This window comes from Typopeltis vanoorti, chromosome 4 (assembly GCF_054136105.1).
Source record: "Typopeltis vanoorti isolate ZY-2024b chromosome 4, IOZ_Tvanoo_1.0, whole genome shotgun sequence".
Taxonomy (NCBI): domain Eukaryota; kingdom Metazoa; phylum Arthropoda; class Arachnida; order Uropygi; family Thelyphonidae; genus Typopeltis; species Typopeltis vanoorti.
This window is the reverse complement of record NC_143552.1, coordinates 94,145,920-94,166,176: the sequence shown is the minus strand read 5'-3', so window position 1 is coordinate 94,166,176 and position 20,257 is coordinate 94,145,920. Positions and strand designations below refer to the sequence as shown.

The 20,257-nt window shown below is 36.4% G+C and overlaps 1 protein-coding gene across 5 annotated transcripts in view; it reads right to left on the bottom strand.

Moving 5' to 3' along the window:
* Positions 1-20,257, bottom strand: part of LOC150107502 (focal adhesion kinase 1-like) — a 496,861-nt gene that overhangs the window by 125,813 nt on the left and 350,791 nt on the right. For all 5 annotated transcript variants that reach the window (XM_090391922.1, XM_090391925.1, XM_090391923.1 and 2 more), the window contains 2 exons: positions 19,394-19,473; positions 9,706-9,737 (listed from right to left, as the gene is read on the bottom strand). In XM_090391922.1, the coding sequence (XP_090248048.1) occupies positions 9,706-9,737; positions 19,394-19,473 (112 nt within the window). The remainder of the gene's footprint in view (positions 1-9,705; positions 9,738-19,393; positions 19,474-20,257) is intronic.

Genomic DNA, 20,257 nt, shown 5'->3' with positions numbered 1-20,257 from the left:
TGAGAAGGTGAGGATTGAACATTAGGTCAGAAGCCCTGGTTTGGATTCTCTGCATTCCTTTGAAGGCTATGTGGAGGTCTCCTCTCAATTATACAGCTGTGACCATTAAACAGCGTTAAGTGAAAATAACTTAATTATTTAAAATTATTCTTTCCTTATCTTAAATGTCAAATATTTTCAATTATTAATTGGTAATTAGTTTAAGGAATTAACCATGCATATAAAGGATATTAATTAAAGGCAACTTTAATGAATAACTTCAATATTTCGACGTCAGGTTACCATCTTCAGGAACATAAAAATATGATATGTGCATGCGGACACTAACAAAAGCAAATGAGGAAGATGGCAAGAAACTAATATTGTTCCTAAAGTCCTAATGGTGCCCACTGGCTGGCTAATTGGATTGTCTTGGCCGTTGGGCTGAAGTTCTCATAATGTAAATCTTCCAAATTTGGAGTAGTTTCATGCACCCAAATTTGTTGAGGTTGGGAACGTTTTTTAGAGCTGTTGACAATTCCTTGAATAATCTTTCATACTTAAACTTGCTGCAGTGTATTATTTTAGTTTTCTTCTTGAAAAAACACGAAAACTTGATAAAGAATTCTACTTTCTTACAACAGCCACCACTCAAATACGGTAGTTAACCTCTCGTCCGTAGTTTTAAAGCCTGACGCACTCACTGCACTTTCACGTTTTCGCCCTAGCTCCTAAAAGAATACCTGCCGAGGAAATCATGATCCAAATAGAACGTAGGATTCACAACCTTCCTAACCATATCACCAACAATGTCAGACTGGATGTAGCCGGTGTTCTCACCAAAGCAAAACCTCCAAAATCAACTTAGCCAAAGACTAATATGCAGCTCTACTAGAAATGAAGAGAAAAAAAAAAAAATAGTAATCACCAAAGGGTATAAGGGAAATGCCACTGTGGTTCTCAATCAAAAGGACTACAAAGGTAAGCTTAATGCTTTAGTATTAGACCGTACTACCTACCTCCCTATTGAATATAATCCTACCAGCTCTCGGATTAGAACTCTCCAAAGACTCCTTAAGAAAGTCACTAACAAACAAAAACCTTAACTCTAGAACCCCACCCCCCCATGATTATATGGACTCCCAAAAATACATAAACAAAATGTGCCATTACGTCCCATAGTGGATGGCAGTGATTCCCCCACATATAAATTTGCCACACATTTAGCCAAAATGCTCACACTATATTGGCAACATACCATCACACATAAAATACTCAGCCCACTTTAAAGCAAGTATAGAAAACTTATCACTCCAATACACTGACATAATGGTCAGTTTTGACGTCTCCTACCTATTCACTAATGTCCCACTCAAAGAAACCCTAGAGCTCATCCAAGCCACATTTTCTCCTGATATCTCAGCCCTGTTTCAGTTCACAATGAACTCAGGCTATGTCGTTTGGCAAGGAAAATTCTACAAACAGATAGAGGGAACATCCATAGGTTCACCAATTTCCCCACCCTTGGCCAACTACTTTATGGAGACCTTTGAAGAGAAAGCTTTAAACTCTGCTCCACAAAAACCCACTATCTGGCTTCGATATGTGGATGATGTGTTCGCTATTTGGCCACATGGCTGAGATACACTCCACCCCTTCCTAACACACTTAAACAACCAACACCCCCAGAGTCCAGTTAACCTTAGAAAAAGAGGAAAACAACACCCTCCCCTTCCTAGACACTTTAATCACTCACCAGCCTGATGGATCTTTGGTTTTCTCTGTTTACAGAAAACCCACCCATACAGGCAGATACATTCACCAGCAATTCCCCCCCCCCTCCTCACAACAATACGGGGCTATAAAAACACTATATAACAGGGCAAAATTAATCTGCTCAGATGATGATGCTCTGACGACTGAACTAAACCACATCCTCAACACTTTCTTAGCCAATGGCTACAACCCCCCCAAAAAATACTAAAACCAGTAAACTACAACCCCCTCCCCGCCCTCCACAATAAAGATTACACTAAATCTATCACCAACCCCTACATCCAGGGCACCTCTGATAAAATAACCAATATTCTCAAAAAATATGATCTGACTTCTTGTTATAGACCATATAAAAAGTTGGCAACCCTTATCCATTCTACCAAAGACCAACCACTTCCCCTAGACCTACCTGGTGTATACCAGGTCCCTTGCAGCTGCAAATTGTCCTACTTTGGACAAACAGGCAAGACAGCAAATATCAGGATTTCAGAACACAAAGAGACTACATCCGGTTTCACCAGTACAGCCACTCTGGGCTGGCAGACCATGCCTTAGATACCCGTCATAGAATTCGTTGGAAGAAAACTAAAATAATACACCGCAGCAAGTTCAAGTATGAAAGATTATTCATGGAATCATCAGTGGCTCTAAAAAAACGTTCCAAACCTCAACAAATTTTGGTGCATGAAACTGCCCCAAATTTGGGAGACTTGCATCATAAGAACTTCAGCCCAACAGCCAAAACAACCCAATTAGCCCACTAGGGGGCACCATTAGGACTTTAGGAACAAGATTAGTTTCCTGCCTTCTTCCTCATTTGCTTTTGTTAGTGTCTGCGTGCACATACCATATTTGTATGTTCCTGAAGATGGCAACGTGACGTTGCCGAAATATTGAAGGTATCCATTAAAGTTGCCTTTAATTAATATCCTTTATATGCGTTGTTAATTCCTTAAGCTAATTACCAGTTATGTATGACCAACGTATAAGCCTTGCTACTAGAATTATTTTCAATTATGAGCCTAAAAGTGTCAGGGATGATCACTTCAAAATCCAAAGAGAAAATTATGGTTATTTCAAGATGATTAAAATTCATAAAAACTGATTTCAACTACATCTGTAAGTTTTCCTGAAATCATAGTTTCTTTCATCACTTTGAACTGACAGAAAAACGTGAACATTTCAGAGTAATTTGGTTGGAATTACAGCTGAAGCAACTAAAATATGGCTAGTATATTATGTCTATTAATTGATTGATTGTATTCTTCTAACTGGTTTGCCTAGTTTGCAGGATGAAGAACTCAAGTTACTGTAAGTTTTAGAGGGGGGCTAAAACTTATTGAGCCACATTTATTCTTTATCAGCCTGAAGAATTCATAGAATGTACTGACTTAAAAATATTCAAAGCATTGAATCATGTACTGCTTAAAAAAATAGAATAATCCAAAAATGACATTTATATATTTATGTTTCCCAATTTCTGGAAGCAACCAACTGATCAAAGTATATAAACTGTTCCTGTCCATATATATATACTTTGATCATTTCAAAAACTTAAATGCACTCTCTCTCTCTCTCTCTCACACACACACACACACACACACACACGTGACCATCACCAAAATTAACAAATTCTGATGTAAAAATGCTTGTTGATAGTGGCAATAAAAAGTAGCAAACCATACAATGCTGTCGTTCTATTTTTAAGAACATCAGGACTACTAGACGATCAATTCTGTACTGAATTTCTTAGTTTCATTTGTTACTAGAAAAGGTTTTAAAAAATGTAAATTTTTATATTTTTTTTATTTATTTATATGCAGGGTGTCCCAAAAGTTCTGAAATATTTCAATAATTCATAAAAATCAGTATATTAGAGTGTGGTTTGCACGAAACAAGGAGGAGGATTTTTTGGTGGGGAGGAAAAATTTAGTTCAAATTTTCACCAATAGAGGGTGTTGTTCCACATGCTTCATTTACAAATACATGCAAATAAGAGTTCTATAAAATCCAGAGGGTGTACTGGAGAATTCCCAGTCACTGGAGAGAACAGAATTGTTTTTGTTAAAAGAAAAATTTGTTGCTGTAACGCTAATATTGGTGAATAAGGCATTGTTAGTGAAGTTGTTTTTACGTAAGTCGGGAATTGGTCACGAAAGTTTTATGAAAGTTTTGAACGCAGAAAAGAATGAAGAAAGCTGGAGATCCTATCACTCCTGCCAGACTAGTGTCTAATACGACATTTCGAGATAACTGGAAATTTGTCAGATCGCCCTCAAACATGAAGACCAGTGTTATCCAAAGCCCATACCACTGTTGTGTTATCGCAGATGAATGCCCTAGGCGGCACAATCAATAAGCAGTGCATGGGAAGCAGCAAGAATCACAGGCATAGCGAAAACGTCCATATTTCACATCCTTCATGGTGCATGAGAATCACAATGTCAATGTAAGCATCACAGCAATAGATTTTTCTTTTAACAAAAATAATTCTGTTCGCCCCAATGAATGGGAATACGCATTCATTACAAGCTGTCAGCGGTACACCCTGCATTTTATAGACCTCTCATTTGCATGTATTAACATATGAGGCATGTGGTACAGTGCCCTTTTATCAGTGAAAATTTGAACTAATTTTTTTCTCGCCACAAAAAAAATCCCCCTCCTTGCGATTCACTTTTGTGCAAACTGCACTCTAATATACAAAGTTTTCCGAGTTTCGTGAATTATTGAAACATTGCAGAACTTATGGGACACCCTGTATGTATATATATATTTACAGAGTAATTGACTCAGTTAAATGACATGTTTATAATTATTAACTAACTTAAACACCAAGAAAAAATACAAGAGATTTAATAATGTTTCACTACTAGTTTCATCAGAAATGTTGACTTCGTCGGGTGAATACAGTACCATGGAGAAAACAACATCTTAAAAATATATTGTACTTTAGACAAAAACAGAGTTTAGAACAAGTAGTAGTTGTGTTTGAAATTGAGTCCAAGTGTTAGTTCTGGCATGAAGCAAATAATCTCAAATCCACTCAGAATTACCTAGGAATATCCGCCTATTGCTCTGCTCTCTTCATCCTCTTATTCCCTGTTTATATGGACTTCCGAAGATCCACAAAGAAAACACTCCTCTTAGACCAATAGTTGAAGACATTGACTCCCCTACTTACAATCTCTCAAAATATCTCGCCTCCTCCTTAAAACATCTCACAGGAAAATCCTTTTCTTATATCAAAAACTCGGCTGATTTTGTCTTAAAGATAAAGAACATCCAACTTAACAAAGCAGACAGAATGGAAAGCTTCAACATAATCTCACTAATCACAAATGTTCCAACCCAGGAAATCCTTAGTCTTTTAAAAAACAAGTTATCTAAAAAGATTTTCGCCTTACTTATGCATTGTGTGGATTCAGACTACTACTTATTTGAAGACAAGATCTACAAACAGAACAGCAGTTTGGCAATGGATAGCCCATTGTTTCCAGTGCTAGTCAACATTTCTCTGGAAGATTTTGAGGAAAAGGCCATTTCCTCAGTGACACTGAAACCCAAAATCTGGCTACATTACATGGACTAAATTTTCCTAATTTGGGAGCAAGGCACAGAAAACTTAAAATCCTTTCTGGATCATTTAAACAATTTTCATCAAAATATAAACTTCACATCCAAACCAGAAGTTAATGGTGTTTTAGCTTTTCTAGATATGAAGCTTACTAGAACAACGGATCGTCTCAAGATTTCTATCTTTAGAAAGCCAACACACAACGATAGATACCTACATACTTTGTCTCACCACTATCCCCTCAGAAATTAGGAATTATTTCCACACTAGCTCATCGGACGAGATACCTGTTGTCAGAAGAAGATGAACTTCAACAAGAACTTAGTTACCTCAAAAGGACTTTCTTAAATAACAGTTGCTCTCCTAAAAATATCTATAATCGTCTTAGTGTATGTAATCAACATAGTAATGAAGATAACTCGAACCCAACAGCCTACATCTCCTTACTGTATATAATTTCTCTTTCTCCTAGACTAGCAAAAATCCTGAAGAAATTTAATGTTAAAACATATTTCTCCACTTTTCCAAAACTCCGTTCTTACCTCAGTCAACCTAAAGTAAAACACAACCTTCTTCAGTTCCCAGGAGTATAAAAAATCATTGCAGTTGCGGAAAACCATATTATGGCCAGACAGAAAAAGTCCATCTCTCTCTCTCCGCCCAGAAGAACACCAACGTGACATTTCTTATAACAGAGTCTGTGCTAGTGCCCTATCCAGCCACGCTTTATTCTCGGCCGATACTAATGTTGAAGGACGACATCATCAAATAGACTGGAACTCAACTTCAAGCATCCATAAATGCTCCGATGAATTAGAAAGATGTATCTTGGAATCCAAAGAAATAGCTATCGACCTTACCCATCTAAACAGCAATCTCAGTTACAGCCTGCCCGATTCACATAGCACTGCAATCCAGTTTTGGCACACTCATGATATCATTCACACGCACAATGCTTCACGCCAGAAGTAACATTCAGGCTTGATTTCAAACACAACTACTACTTGTTCTAAACTCTGTTTTTGTCTAAAGTACAATATATTTTTAAGATGTTGTTTATTATTTTAACGGTATAATAAGCAGCATCTTCAGAGCACAAAAACACTGTTTGTCACAATACGCGAGACTAAAACAACATGGTGTACTTAAACAAAATTGTAGCAGCAACACAAAGACTAGAGTCCTGATTTTGGCGCCCTCTATCTGAAAAAAAAAATAAATAAAACGCTATCATATATTACTAGAGTCCTAGAAAAGTGCTAGTTTTTTCTTAATATGACTGTCTCCCAGATCTTCGGCAAGTTAATACAGCCATATTTGTTGAGATTTGGAGTGTGTTTTAGGGCTTCTGTCGCCTCTAAGAACAATCTCTCTGATTTATAAGGTTTCTGTGTAGTACTTTTGTGTTTTTCCAGTTGATCCTGTGTGCAGGGGTATCCAGAGCATGGTCTGCTAGGCCCGACTTCCCATAATGATAATTCCGGACGTATCGTTTATGTTCGCTGATGCGGATATTCACAGTTCATCCTGTTTGACCGTAGTAGGCTTGATTGCATGAGCAGGGTACTTGGTAGACTCCTGGATGTGATAAAGGAGGAATGCTGTCCTTGGGTGAGCGGATGAGGGTGGCTAATTTGCTACATGGTCTGAATGTAGTGCGTAGTTTATGTTTATTGAGAATTCTTGAGATCTTTTCGGATGTGCCGTTAATGTAAGGGATGGTGACTGTTTTGTAGTAGTTCTCTGTGGTGGATGGGGGGAGAGGTTTCTTAGGAGTGTTTAGTATTTTGTTTATTTTATGTGGATTGTAGCCGTTGGCCAAGAAGGTGTGGCGTAAGTGAGTCAGTTTAGCAGTAAGAGCCTTGTCATTGGAACAGATTGCTCTCGCTCTATGGGTTAGCGTTTTTAATATGCCATATTGTTGAGAAGGATGATGGTGTGATTGTTTGTGTAAGTATCTGCCTGTATGTGTGGGTTTTCTGAAAACTGAAAATGATATGGAACCATCTGGGAGACGTGTGATGAGTGTATCCAGGAAGGGCAGACAGTTGTTGGCTTCCAGTTCCATAGTAAAGTGGATTTTTGGATGTTGGCTATTTAAATGTGCTAAGAATGTTTTCAATGTCTCAGGGCCATGTGGCCAAATAGCAAGCACATCATCAACATAGCGTAGCCAAAGTGTTGGTTTGAGAGTGGCTGTATTGATTGCTTGTTTTTCCAGGTGTTCTATGTAAAAGTTGGCTGGGGGGGGGGGGGAGAAAGGAGGGAGACCATGGCTGTCCCATCAATTTGTTTGTATATTTTCCCCTTCCATGTGAAATATCCTGCATGTATTGTGAATTTGAATAGTTCAAATATATCAGGGGGGAAGTGTGACTTCAGTAGATTGAGGGTTTCTATTAGTGGTACATTTGTGAATAGTGAAGTGATGTCAAAGTTAAGTCTGAGCTTTTTAGGGTAAGGTGTTGTAAGATGCTTTTTAGGTGTGCTGAATTTTTGACAAAGGAGGGAGAATTGTTAGTGAGAGTGGCTAGTAGCTTCGCTAAATGTCTAGCCAGTTTGTATGTGGGACTATTTATACTGTCCACAATTGGGCGTAGGGGTGTGCCTGGTTTGTGAATTTTTGGTGATCCATAGATCCTCGGTGTTTTAACATGGAAGGGTTTGAGTTTGTTAACTGTGTCTTTGGGCCAGGAAGCGACTTTTTTTAATAATTTTCGTGCCTTATTCTTTTGTGTGTTGGTGGGATTGCGATCTATAATTTTGTATGTTGACTGATCTTGTAATAGTGTGTGCATTTTGTTTTCATATTCAGTTGTGTCCATCACCACGGTTGCATTTCCTTTGTCTGCTTTTGTTATGGTAATCTGGCTGTTGTTGTGTAGCTCTTTTATAGCAATGAATTCCTTATGTGGGATATTATTTTTGGGAGGCTTGGACTTGATTAGGATGTTGGCCACATCTAAACGTATGTTGTTAGCTATTGTTGGAGGCAGGTCGTATATTCCTCGTTCGATGGACGCCATTATTTCAGCTTTTGGAACTTGCTTGGGAGTTATGGCAAAGTTGTGCCCTCGACTTAAAGCAGTCATGGCTTCTTTGCTTAAGGTGAGTGACGATAGATTCACGACGATGAGGTCTTGTTGTAATTGCGGTCGTTGTATGGTGTTCCGTTGTTGTAGAAATAATGGCATCCATCGAACGAGGAATATACGACCTACCTCCAACAATAGCTAACAACATACGTTTAGATGTGGCCAACATCCTAATCAAGTCCAAGCCTCCCAAAAATAATATCCCACATAAGGAATTCATTGCTATAAAAGAGCTACACAACAACAGCCAGATTACCATGACAAAAGCAGACAAAGGAAATGCAACCGTGGTGATGGACACAACTGAATATGAAAACAAAATGCACACACTATTACAAGATCAGTCAACATACAAAATTATTAAAAAAAGTCCGGAATTATCATTATGGGAAGTCGGGCCTAGCAGACCATGCTCTGGATACCCCTGCACACAGGATCAACTGGAAAAACACAAAAGTACTACACAGAAACCTTATAAATCAGAGAGATTGTTCTTAGAGGCGACAGAAGCCCTAAAACACACTCCAAATCTCAACAAATATGGCTGTATTAACTTGCCGAAGATCTGGGAGACAGTCATATTAAGAAAAAACTAGCACTTTTCTAGGACTCTAGTAATATATGATAGCGTTTTATTTATTTTTTTTTTCAGATAGAGGGCGCCAAAATCAGGACTCTAGTCTTTGTGTTGCTGCTACAATTTTGTTTAAGTACACCATGTTGTTTTAGTCTCGCGTATTGTGACAAACAGTGTTTTTGTGCTCTGAAGATGCTGCTTATAATACCAGCGAAATATCAGCATCAAGTTAATAAATTAATTATTTACTTAGTTTCTGTGTTCTATTATACCGTTAAAATAATAAACAACATGTTCGACGAACACATAAGTCTGTCCACATATTTTTAAGATGTTGTTTTCTCTATGGTATTGTATTCACCTGATAAAGTCAGCATTTCCGATGAAACTAGTAGTGAAACCTTATTAAATCTCTCGTATTTTTTCTTGGTGTGTAAGTCAGTTAATAATTATAAACACACACACACACACACACACACACACACACACACACACACACACACACACACACACACACACACACACACACAGATGAATTTGCCATCACCATTCATCTGGCTAATTTGTTTTCCTAATTAAAGAGTTTGCTAGATATAATTACCTCTTATCAAGACAACTTTTAAAGTACAATTTTTTCCCACCTCAATGCACTGATATGGACTAACAATAAAATAAATGCACATCAATAAAAATATACTTACTTTTGGTGGTGGTTCATCTGAGCCTGAAGAACCTAAAAATGAACAACAAAAATGAACAGAAATAGTATTGATTTTATTGGTGTAGATTTAATTGATATGACTTGAATTTAAAACTGAATTTCAAAAACATGAATATACACAAATATTATAGGCACTCTCTAATCTACACTGGAGATGTTCCTAGATGTGACAAATACTGAATGCATTATTCCCATTTGCTTATGCTATAGAAAGGAAATATGTGGTAGAAAACTGTTGAAGTTGCCCACCTAACCATAAAGAAACTGTCTCATTAATAATCAGGCCATATCCAAATAGGGTAATTTAGGCCAACAAACTGGAGAGTACCTATAATAAAAAAGGAAAATATTGTAAACAGTAATGATGTTACAGATTAGTAGTTATAAAATATCCTACTGATAATTTCCTTTAGTTTCAAGAGAAGTAGAGATTGTATTCTTGAGATGTAGGGGAGAAAAAAAAAAGTTGAAACAAATAAATTCATTATCAGTATCATAGCAAAGTTCAAAATTTGCTAAGATTTAAGATACCAAAAAGATATCTATAGTAGAAGAATACCAGAGATACACACTAACTAAGAAAATCTCCTGTCACTCCTCTATAACTGTCTACTCAAAACATTGGAGGGGGGGGTACAATATTAATAGGGTTTAAAAAAACTTCAAAAACATAAAAATAACAAAAAAAATTCATTTCCACACCCACCTCATGACATAATACAAACATATATAGGTGCTTCCAGATATGTCCTAATGCAGCTACAACCACTATATTTGTTAAGAGTTCAAACTTCTCTGAATGATTCTTTCTCTGCCAGAAAGGTAATAATTATGCATTTGTACAGTTTTATATTCTGTGCATCACAGAATTCACAATCTAGAATCTTTTCTTCTTGATTTCTCTGACTTCTTATCCCTGATTTTCTGCCAAAAAGTCAAGGCATCTTCCTGAGTGACGAATATCCACAAATTCCAACTCAAATTTCTTTTCTAATTCCATTAACAAGCTGGAAAAAATACTGAAATAGTAGTTATAAAGTAATGATCTAATGCAATCATTTACCTATTAACCAGAACAGACACCCCTCTCCATTTTTCTAATACTTTTGAATTCATGCTTACTAGTTCTCCTTCCAAATATACTGAAGACATACTCTTTCCTTTTCCTCTCTTATGGAGTTCTTTCCTCAATCACTCCCAAGCTCATGTCTTTCAGCAACTACCAGTATAGATTCCACCATTCAAGATCCGCAGCTGACCTTGTAAAACCCACCCACCACTGGACACATACCATGGAAAAGTTCAGAGAAACTTTTGCTGTCGCCCTTGACATTTCCAAAGCTTTCGACAGTATCCCTGCTGTCCTCTGTAATTGGCTAGTCAGCTTTCTCTCTGGTTGTTCTGTGAGAATCATGGTATTCTCTTTCTCCTATACATAAATGACCTATTCACAATAACCACAAATCCCATCCATAGCGCTGCAGATGATAGTACTCTCCACTCATCCTACAAACCATGCAGTACTCTGATATCCCAGGCTACAAGATCATCTACAACTAGTGCCTTAAACATTGATTTATATACTTATGTTCAATGCCACCAAAACACGGTCTTGCCTTTTCTCACACAAAAGAGATCCCATCTTACCTCCAGTCTTTCCTGGCATGAACACATCACATCAAAAACCTCCTCAACATCCTAGAAACTTGGCATTCTCTTTCATTCAAGAGCTTATTTTACACCCAATCCACTCTTCACTACATACAAATCTCAAATTCGTCCATGTTTGGAATACTGCTCACGTGTTTGAGGTGGTGTACCTAAAACTTCTCTTAAAATCCTTGATGTCATCCAGAGACATGCAATTAGGCTCATTGATAATCCCTTTTACAGATTCACTTCAACCTCTATCTCACAAACATGCAGTGTTTCAGCACTATGTCTGTTCTAAAGGTACATCCATAGTCACTGCTCCAGTGAATTAGCAGTCATCATTTCTCCACTTTCTGTTGCACGTGTTAATACATGAGCTGCAGCTGCCCAGCACCCATTTACTGTAAAACTGCAAACACACAGAGTCTGCTTTTATTCATCTTCTTTTATTCCATGCATCTCTGTCCTCTGGAACAGCCTTCCTCAAGAAGTATTCCTAAACTACAACCTGCAACTCTTCAAAAAAATCAATAAACTTCTATCTCAGTCTTCATCTCACCCTACACACAGCATTAATGTGCCTATAAGTCCCTCAACTTTGCATGTATGGGGTCAACATATATATATAAAAAGCTGAACTGTTCCAAGATAAAATAACACCTTCAGTGAATTGAGGAAGTATTTTTTTATATATGCACAAGCAATATTCATCATATGTTGATGCCAAGAAAGAAAAATTATATATAGACAGGCTTAGGTGTTGATTCATAATAATGTTTTACAGTATAAACAACACCAAGAGGGTGAAAATATATATTTATTAAACTTGCTAATATTTCACTAGTTTTCTAACCAGCATCATCAGAGCACAATTATAACTGTGATAGGCACACAATACTAAATTATGTAAATGAGAAAAACAATTTAAATTGTTTAATAAAGGTCAAATGAACAATTGCTGTGCTTCATGCATTTGTTTATGTGAGAAGCACTATGGGTTTACACTTCAAGGCGAGAATACATTATCATTGGCAAATACTAGAGTAAGACATAAATATTAGATGAAAGAAATAAAGCAAGTAAACTCTACAGCTTAAACAGGAATAAAATAAATAAAGATAAACTAGACATTTTAAATAACAAGGTCAATGAAGTAATGATCAGACACAAAGAAAATCAAATAAATAAATACTGTGAGGAACTTGAAAATTATAATAAAACTGGGGATACCAAAAACACTTTTCAAATGATAAATTATATCTGTCACCATAAAACAAAAAGAAGTGGAAATATTGTCACACATGACAAAAACGGTAGACAGCTATCAGTAAATTAGAACTCGATGAAAGAATGGAGAAACTACTTTCAAGAATTATTCAATATTGATAATCCCCAACATTCAAGTCAGCTAGCAGACCTGCATCTAACCACTGCTCTACCAATAAATTGTGAAGACTTCACTGAAAAGGAACTAAAATTAGCAATAGATCAAACCAAAGCAAGCAAGCCCCGAGGGATTGATGGAATCAGAGCAGAAGCTTTCAAAAATGCTGGGTATAATACATATTTCAATCTCCTTGCCATAATGAATCAAGCTTTAAACACTGGAATAATACCTCAACAATGGACCCAAGGCCTTATTGTCCCTATACTCAAAAAAGGACAGTCTTAATAGAATGGATAACTACAGAGGTATTGCCATCAACCACAGTTAAAATCTACAATAGGATGATACTCAATAGAATAGAACCTCACTTAACACCACTTTTAAGAAAAAATCAAGCTGGATTTCTAAAAAAACGATGTATAGTAGAACAGATACACTGCATCAGAAGAATCAGAGAAGGTTCACGTGATAAAAACTTACCACTCATTTTAACCAATATAGACTTCAAAAAAAGGCTTTGACTCCATTAATAGAGAAGCAATGCTTAAAATACTCAGCTTCTATGGTCCACCCTCAAAACTCATACAAGCAATCTCAGCACCTTATAGATTACAATGCTACAGTAATCTTTAAAACAGAATCCTTTCCGGTAACAACAGGAGTCCTGCAAGGTACTACTAGCACCTTATTTGTTTTTAGTATGCTTGGACTACATCTTCTGGCTCATCAACACAGAAGACCTTGGTTTTAACATTAGAACATCCACCCACACATTGCAAATAACTGATCTTAGCTTTGCTGACTATGTTGTACTTATTGATACAGAACCAATAAATGCATAAAAACATCTCAGTATACTAGAGGCACAGACTAAACTTACTGGTCTGCAGATCAACATCCAAAAGTCCAAAGTATTCTCAATAGGTTGTGAAAACTTTATTCTTCATATCAACAATAAATCCTTAGAAAGAGTAAAGGACTTTCAATACCTTGGATCGTCACCAGCAATACAGAAAATGATATTAGAAAACAAACAGCTGGCTCTAGTCTTCCATAACGCACTCCACCCCCCAACTGGAAATCATCATTAATATCATTAAAGACAAAATTAAATCATGCAACCAGTAGATCCATCTTCTTGTATGGTTCTCAAACCTGGACAATAAGCACCAAAAAAACTACAGATCTAATTAACTCCTTTGGAACTACGTCTCAGACTGATCCTTGGATACACTTGGATGGACCATGTCATTAACTCTGCTGTGCTAAATCTGGCTAAGCAAGAACCACTTGTCAATATAGTCAAAAAACTACAACTCAGACACCTGAAGTCTCACCCTTTTTGGAATCCCTCATCCTGTACAAACCAGAAGATGGCAATCGCAGTAAGACCATGCAAACAATTTTGGCAATACATATGCGAAACCATCAGTAGGCTGAACTGTAAAACTCCATCTGACATCTACCAGTTAGCTCAAGACAGAGAGACTTGGAAGACCATAATTCGGCTGTACTTGTGAAAACGGATGTAGTCCTTGTGTTCAGAAATTCTGATATTCGCTGTCCTGCCTGTTTGGCCAAAGTAAGACAGTTTACAACTGCAAGGGACCTGGTATACACCAGGTAGGTCTAGGGGAAGTGGTTGGTCTTTAGTGGAGTGGATAAGGGATGCCAATTTTCTGTAAGGTCTGTAACAGGAGGTCAGGACATGTTTTTTTAAGATTTTGGTAATCTTTTCCAAGGTGCCTCGGATGTAGAGAATGGTGATGGATTTAGAGCAATCCTAGTTGTGGAGGGGGGGGGGATCTGTGGTTTGTACGTTCTAATATTTTTTGGATTTTTTGGGGGGGATAGCCATTGGCTGCGAAAGTGTTGAGGATATGATTTAGTTCAGTGTTTAGGGCCAAGTCGTTTGAACAGATTAGTTTAGCCCTGTAGTATAGTGTTTTCACCACTCCATATTGTTGTGGGGGGGGGGTTGTTGGTGAATGTATCCTGCCTGTATGGGTGGGTTTTCTGTAAACTGAGAAAACCAAGGTTCCATTAGGCTGGCAGGTGACTAGTGTGTCTAGGAAAGAGAGGCTGTTGTTTTCCTCTTTTTCCAGGGTGAACTTCATTCTGGGGTGTTGGTTGTTTAAGTGTGTTAAGAAGGAGAGAAGTGTTTCAAAGCCATGTGGCCAAATAGCGAACACATCATCAACGTAGCGAAGCCATATGGTTGTTTTTTGTGGGACAGAGGGCAAGTCTTTTTCTTCAAAGGCCTCCATAAAGAAATTGGCCAAGGGTGGGGAGAGTGGTGAACCCATGGCTGTCCCCTCTAAGTGTTTTAATAATGCATAACCAACGTATAAGCCTGTCTACGAGAAATTTGTTTTTAACGTGAAAATTTTTTTTAAAATTCATTTTAGATGGGAAAAAATACTTTCAAATTCTTAAACTCTATTGAATAAAAAAAAGCATACAAAAATGTTAAAAAAACTTAATACTCAACATTAATATTAACTTAATTGAAAGAATTACAATTTTCAGAGTCAGAAATACAACTGTTAGCTGGAGGGAGAAGTGTTAATTCCTTGCTGGTTAGAGGGCTCTGGTGAAATAAGGCCCAGATGATAAAGTGGTCTTGATGAAATCATTAAGCTTCAGTTGCCTTATACTCTAGTGATGCTTCCTTATTACCGTAGATTGAAATTTTCTAAAACGTTCATAATAAGAAGCATGTCAGGGTCTGATGATGTCATCCATGTGTCTCATAACAGACAATTTAGAATGAGGTGCAACTGATTCTTCATCTTTGTCATCACCCTCCTCTTCCTGTTCTCCATGAAGAACATTTTCTGCCATCTCTACCTCAGAAAAAAAAATCCAGATGACCATAATTTTTGAATCACTGTTCCACATCATTCTCAATGACATTTTTGTTGCCAATCCTCAGAAAAGTGTCCCAAAAATTAGATGCCTCAACCCCTCCCCCCCTTAAAGTCCATTTCAGGTTCTATGTTGTACAACAACTTCTTCCAAGCAATGGCAAAGGTAGTAATCTTCATATCTTTCCATGCAGCTGCTGAGCTGAAGATAGCAGATCTGATGTTGTATGCATATAAATTTTGCAGTGTTGCTTATACAACCATCTTACATGTACATGCAACAATTACACTCTGATTGGCTGTATCAGTGAAGCAGTGTTAGGAGGCAGAAAAACATTTAATTTTTCCATCTTTGCTAACTGACCTTTCAGCATTAGGGTAATCAGATGCATTATCTAGCAGTAAAACAGGCTTTATTTCATGAGAAGGAATTTTCAGCACATCTGTCTGGTAGCATCACACAGAAATGAATTGGTCACTGGTAAATAATATATCAATGGTAACTGGTTCATTAAATCGTTTAAAGCAGGAGGTCTTTTTGCCTTATCAACTACCATAGGCTTAAGTCGATGTAAGTCATCCGCATTTGCACAAAATAAAACTGAAATTCATTCCTTATTTAGCTTATGACCAGGGAGGTGCTTGTTTCATGCTTATAAGCCTGGGTATTTTCAGGAACAGCATGATAAAGAAAAGTCCAGTCTCATCAGCATTACAAAGCTGTGATAAAATGAGGCCCTCATTTTTTAATGAGGTCATTTAGATATTTTCTGAAAGGCTCAACTTGTTCTTCATCTACACCTAAAGATTCACAACAGGGTTTTTTTTATCAACAATGTGGATAAAAAGATTAAAGATACCAAGAAATTATATCCTTGGTTTAATCCTTTATCCATCCAAGTGTAAGCAAACAACGTTTGTGCCTGAAGTATTTTCAGGACTGGGAAACTCATATATAGAAGCTAATGACTTCACATCTCTTGCCTTAGTACACTGATAAAGGATTAAATAAAGTATATAATTTCTTGGTATGTTTAATTTATAATATAACCAAATGGAAAAACTTCCAGGGAAATTTTAGACCCAAATGCTTAGCAAGCCTTAATGCCTCTAACAACACCATCACTTAAGTGATGCTGAACAAACCACTTGTACACTGCTTCCTCTAGGTTTTTATCTACAGCCACTTTCATATGTTATCTACTACCAACCGTAGAAGTAGTTTTGGAACAATCATCTAGACTGCATTTAATACAAAACTTCTTATGTTTTTTTATTTTATTTTTGCGAATGTCTGAAACTGTTGCTTTTTGACTACAAATCTCACACATGTGCAACAGTTACATCACCTTCAAGCTTATCAATCAGTTCTAATTTTTGTGCAACACTCAAGCTAATAAATTTGCACTTTACTTATTTATCCTGTGAGGCCATAATAATAGACAAATATTAAGTATTTTATTATAAAATATGTAAAAATCGCAATTATGCAAAATGCACAAACAACCAAAATGTAAGCCTGACAATGGTAATCACTTCCCCTCTATTAAATCCTGTAATATCCCAAGCCCAACACTTGATGCATGATCAAATAATTATATTATAATGATATTATAATTATTATTATTTACGAATAAAGCACACTGTTAGGTCATTATTTGCAAATGATAATAATTATAATAAAAAGTTTCTAAATTTTTCCTTTAGGATAAATTTTTTGATAACTAATAATTAAGGAATTGACAGCGTACACTAGAAATATAAATTAAATAAACTTTAATATATACTTTCTGATATTTTGGCAAACGTCACGTTGCCATCTTCTTGGGAACTTAATACAAAGACAAGTGCACACAAGTACTACATAACAGCAAATGAGAACCAAAGCTAGGAAGCTAACGTTTTCCTGAAGTTCTGATGGTGCCCCCTGGTGGGCTATATTAGTAGTTCTTGGCCTTTGGGCTGAAGTTCTTCTGATAAATGTTTCCCAAATTTGGGGCAGTCTCATGCATCCAAATTTGTTGAGGTTTGGCATGTTCCTAAGGGCTGAGGATGATTCCATGAATAGTCTTTCATATTTGAACTTGCTGCAGTGTATTATTGTGGCTTTCTTCCGTCTTATTCTGTGGCGAGTATCCAGAGCGTGGTTAGCAAGCCCAGAGTGGCTGTATGGTGAAATCGGATGTAATCTTTGTGTTCTGAGATTCTGATATTTGCTGTCCTGCCTGTTTGGCCAAAGTAGGACAATTTACAGCTGCAAGGGACCTGGTATACACCAGGTAGGTCTAGGGGAAGTGGTTAGTCTTTAGTGGAACGGATAAGGGATGCCAATTTTCTATGTGATCTGTAAAAAAACATGACTTGACCACTTGTTACAGACCACATAGAAAATTGGCATCCCTTATCTGCTCCATAAAGACCAACCACTTCCCCTAGACCTACCTGGTGTATACCAGGTCCCTTGCAGCTGTAAATTGTCCTACTTTGGCCAAACAGGCAGGACAGCAAATATCAGAATCTCAGAACACAAGGATTACATTCGATTTCACCAGTACAGCCACTCTGGGCTTGCAGACCACGCTCTGGATACTCGCTACAGAATAAGATGGAAGAAAGCTACAATAATACACTGTAGCAAGTTCAAATATGAAAGACTATTCATGGAATCAGCCTCAGCCCTTAGGAACATGCCAAACCTCAACAAATTTGGATGCATGAGACTGCCCAAATTTGGGAAACATTTATCAGAAGAACTTCAGCCCAAAGGCCAAGAACTACTAATATAGCCCACCAGGGGGCACCATCAGGACTTTAGGAAAACGTTAGCTTCCTAGCTTCGGTTCTCATTTGCTGTTATGTAGTACTTGTGTGCACATCTTTGTATTAAGTTCCCAAGAAGATGGCAACGTGACGTTTGCCGAAATATCGGAAAGTATATATTAAAGTTTATTTAATTTATATTTCTAGTGTACGCTGTCAATTCCTTAATTATTAGTTATCATGTTTAACCAGCGTACAAGCCTCTCAACAAGGATAAATTTTTTGTTTGTTAAATCAAGAGCCTACTGTATATACTTTTCTTCAATCATGGAATGTTGTATATTTTGTCCTTTCCTACTGTTGTAGATTTTTTATTTACTAATTTTTCTTAGGATACACATTTTCCTTAATAAATAATAAAGCATAACTGATTTAATTAACTATTTAATTTGTTTGTTAACTAATATACCATACTAATAAATCTTTCTTTCAACCCTAATTCTATGATAAATTATTAGAAACATTCAAAAAGAAATAAATAAAATCTCATACTAATATAGTTAAGTGACTTCTTTTGCTATTTTGTTTTCAATAAACATCGTGATCTATGTTATTTTTTTACTAATTTACAAAGGAAAGACATATGTTAACAATCATCATTTTTAACATTGTCAAAATAGCACTCTAGCATAACAATGTGAAGAATTTTGTCTAAAATGAAATGTTGAAATGAGTGCATGTGAGAGAGAGAGAGAGAGAGAGAGAATATTTAAAATACTGAATATTGATCAAGATGAAAAGGAAGTGATACAGAATCATCATGCAACTGCCGATAAGTGGTCTGAAAGATCAAAATATAAAATATTTTACAGAATATGATAAAATAAGTCAACCTTTCATGTTCTTACAAAAATAAAAATGTTATTGTATTTAGTTTTCCCATTCATAATTGCTTACTAATAATCAAATTTGCTTAATAATTAAATAGATCAATTAATTACCCCATGACATAGCTTGAATTCTCCTGTTTTCTCTGCGTACTATTTCTTCTTGTTGCCTCCTTTCCTCTTCCAGTATTTCTCTATAGTACAATGAAAAGACCGATTTTTTTAGTCGCTGAGATGGATTTCTTTATTATATTTAACACTCCTCAATGAAACTTAGCAGGTAACAAATTTACAAATATGAAATGCAAATGGCAAAAATAGCAAAAAAAAATTTTATCGAAAATGATGAAACATGACCTCTAAGTTTTGAAAGTGTGTTAACTGAAAAAAAAAGAAAGAAAGAAAGAAATGGAGAATGAACTTTCCATGGATATTTAAAGTATAAAAGATATATCAAAATGCATTATCAAGAATATTTGAATGAATTACAGTATCATGAAAAAATAGCAAATATCAGAGCAGACATACAACAAAATCTAATGCAGTGGTTTTCTAACAGTAAAGACTTGAATAGAATTTAATGGATTCTGGCAAATTTGCTGCTCTATAACCTTATGCCTTAACTATATACAGGGTGATCCATGTTGCATACAAAGTTGAAACTGAGCTGCATCGAAGTGTTTTAATGAAAGAGAATGTGCCCAAATACCAAATGAAATCTTTCACAATTTTGCAATTCCACTGGTCTACGTTATCAGCAGTGCCTGAGCCAGAATGTTCGAACACTTGGGATAACTTAAAAATATTCTACATTTGTCTTCTTTAATTTGGATTATAAAACTGAGATGTATCTTGATAAACATTGTATTTATACTTATTCAAAGTGTGTATACATTTTTGGGACACCCTGTGTGTGTGCGTGTGTGTGTAAAACTGATACAGCAAACATCAGAGTAAAATTTGAAATTCTTTTGCCAG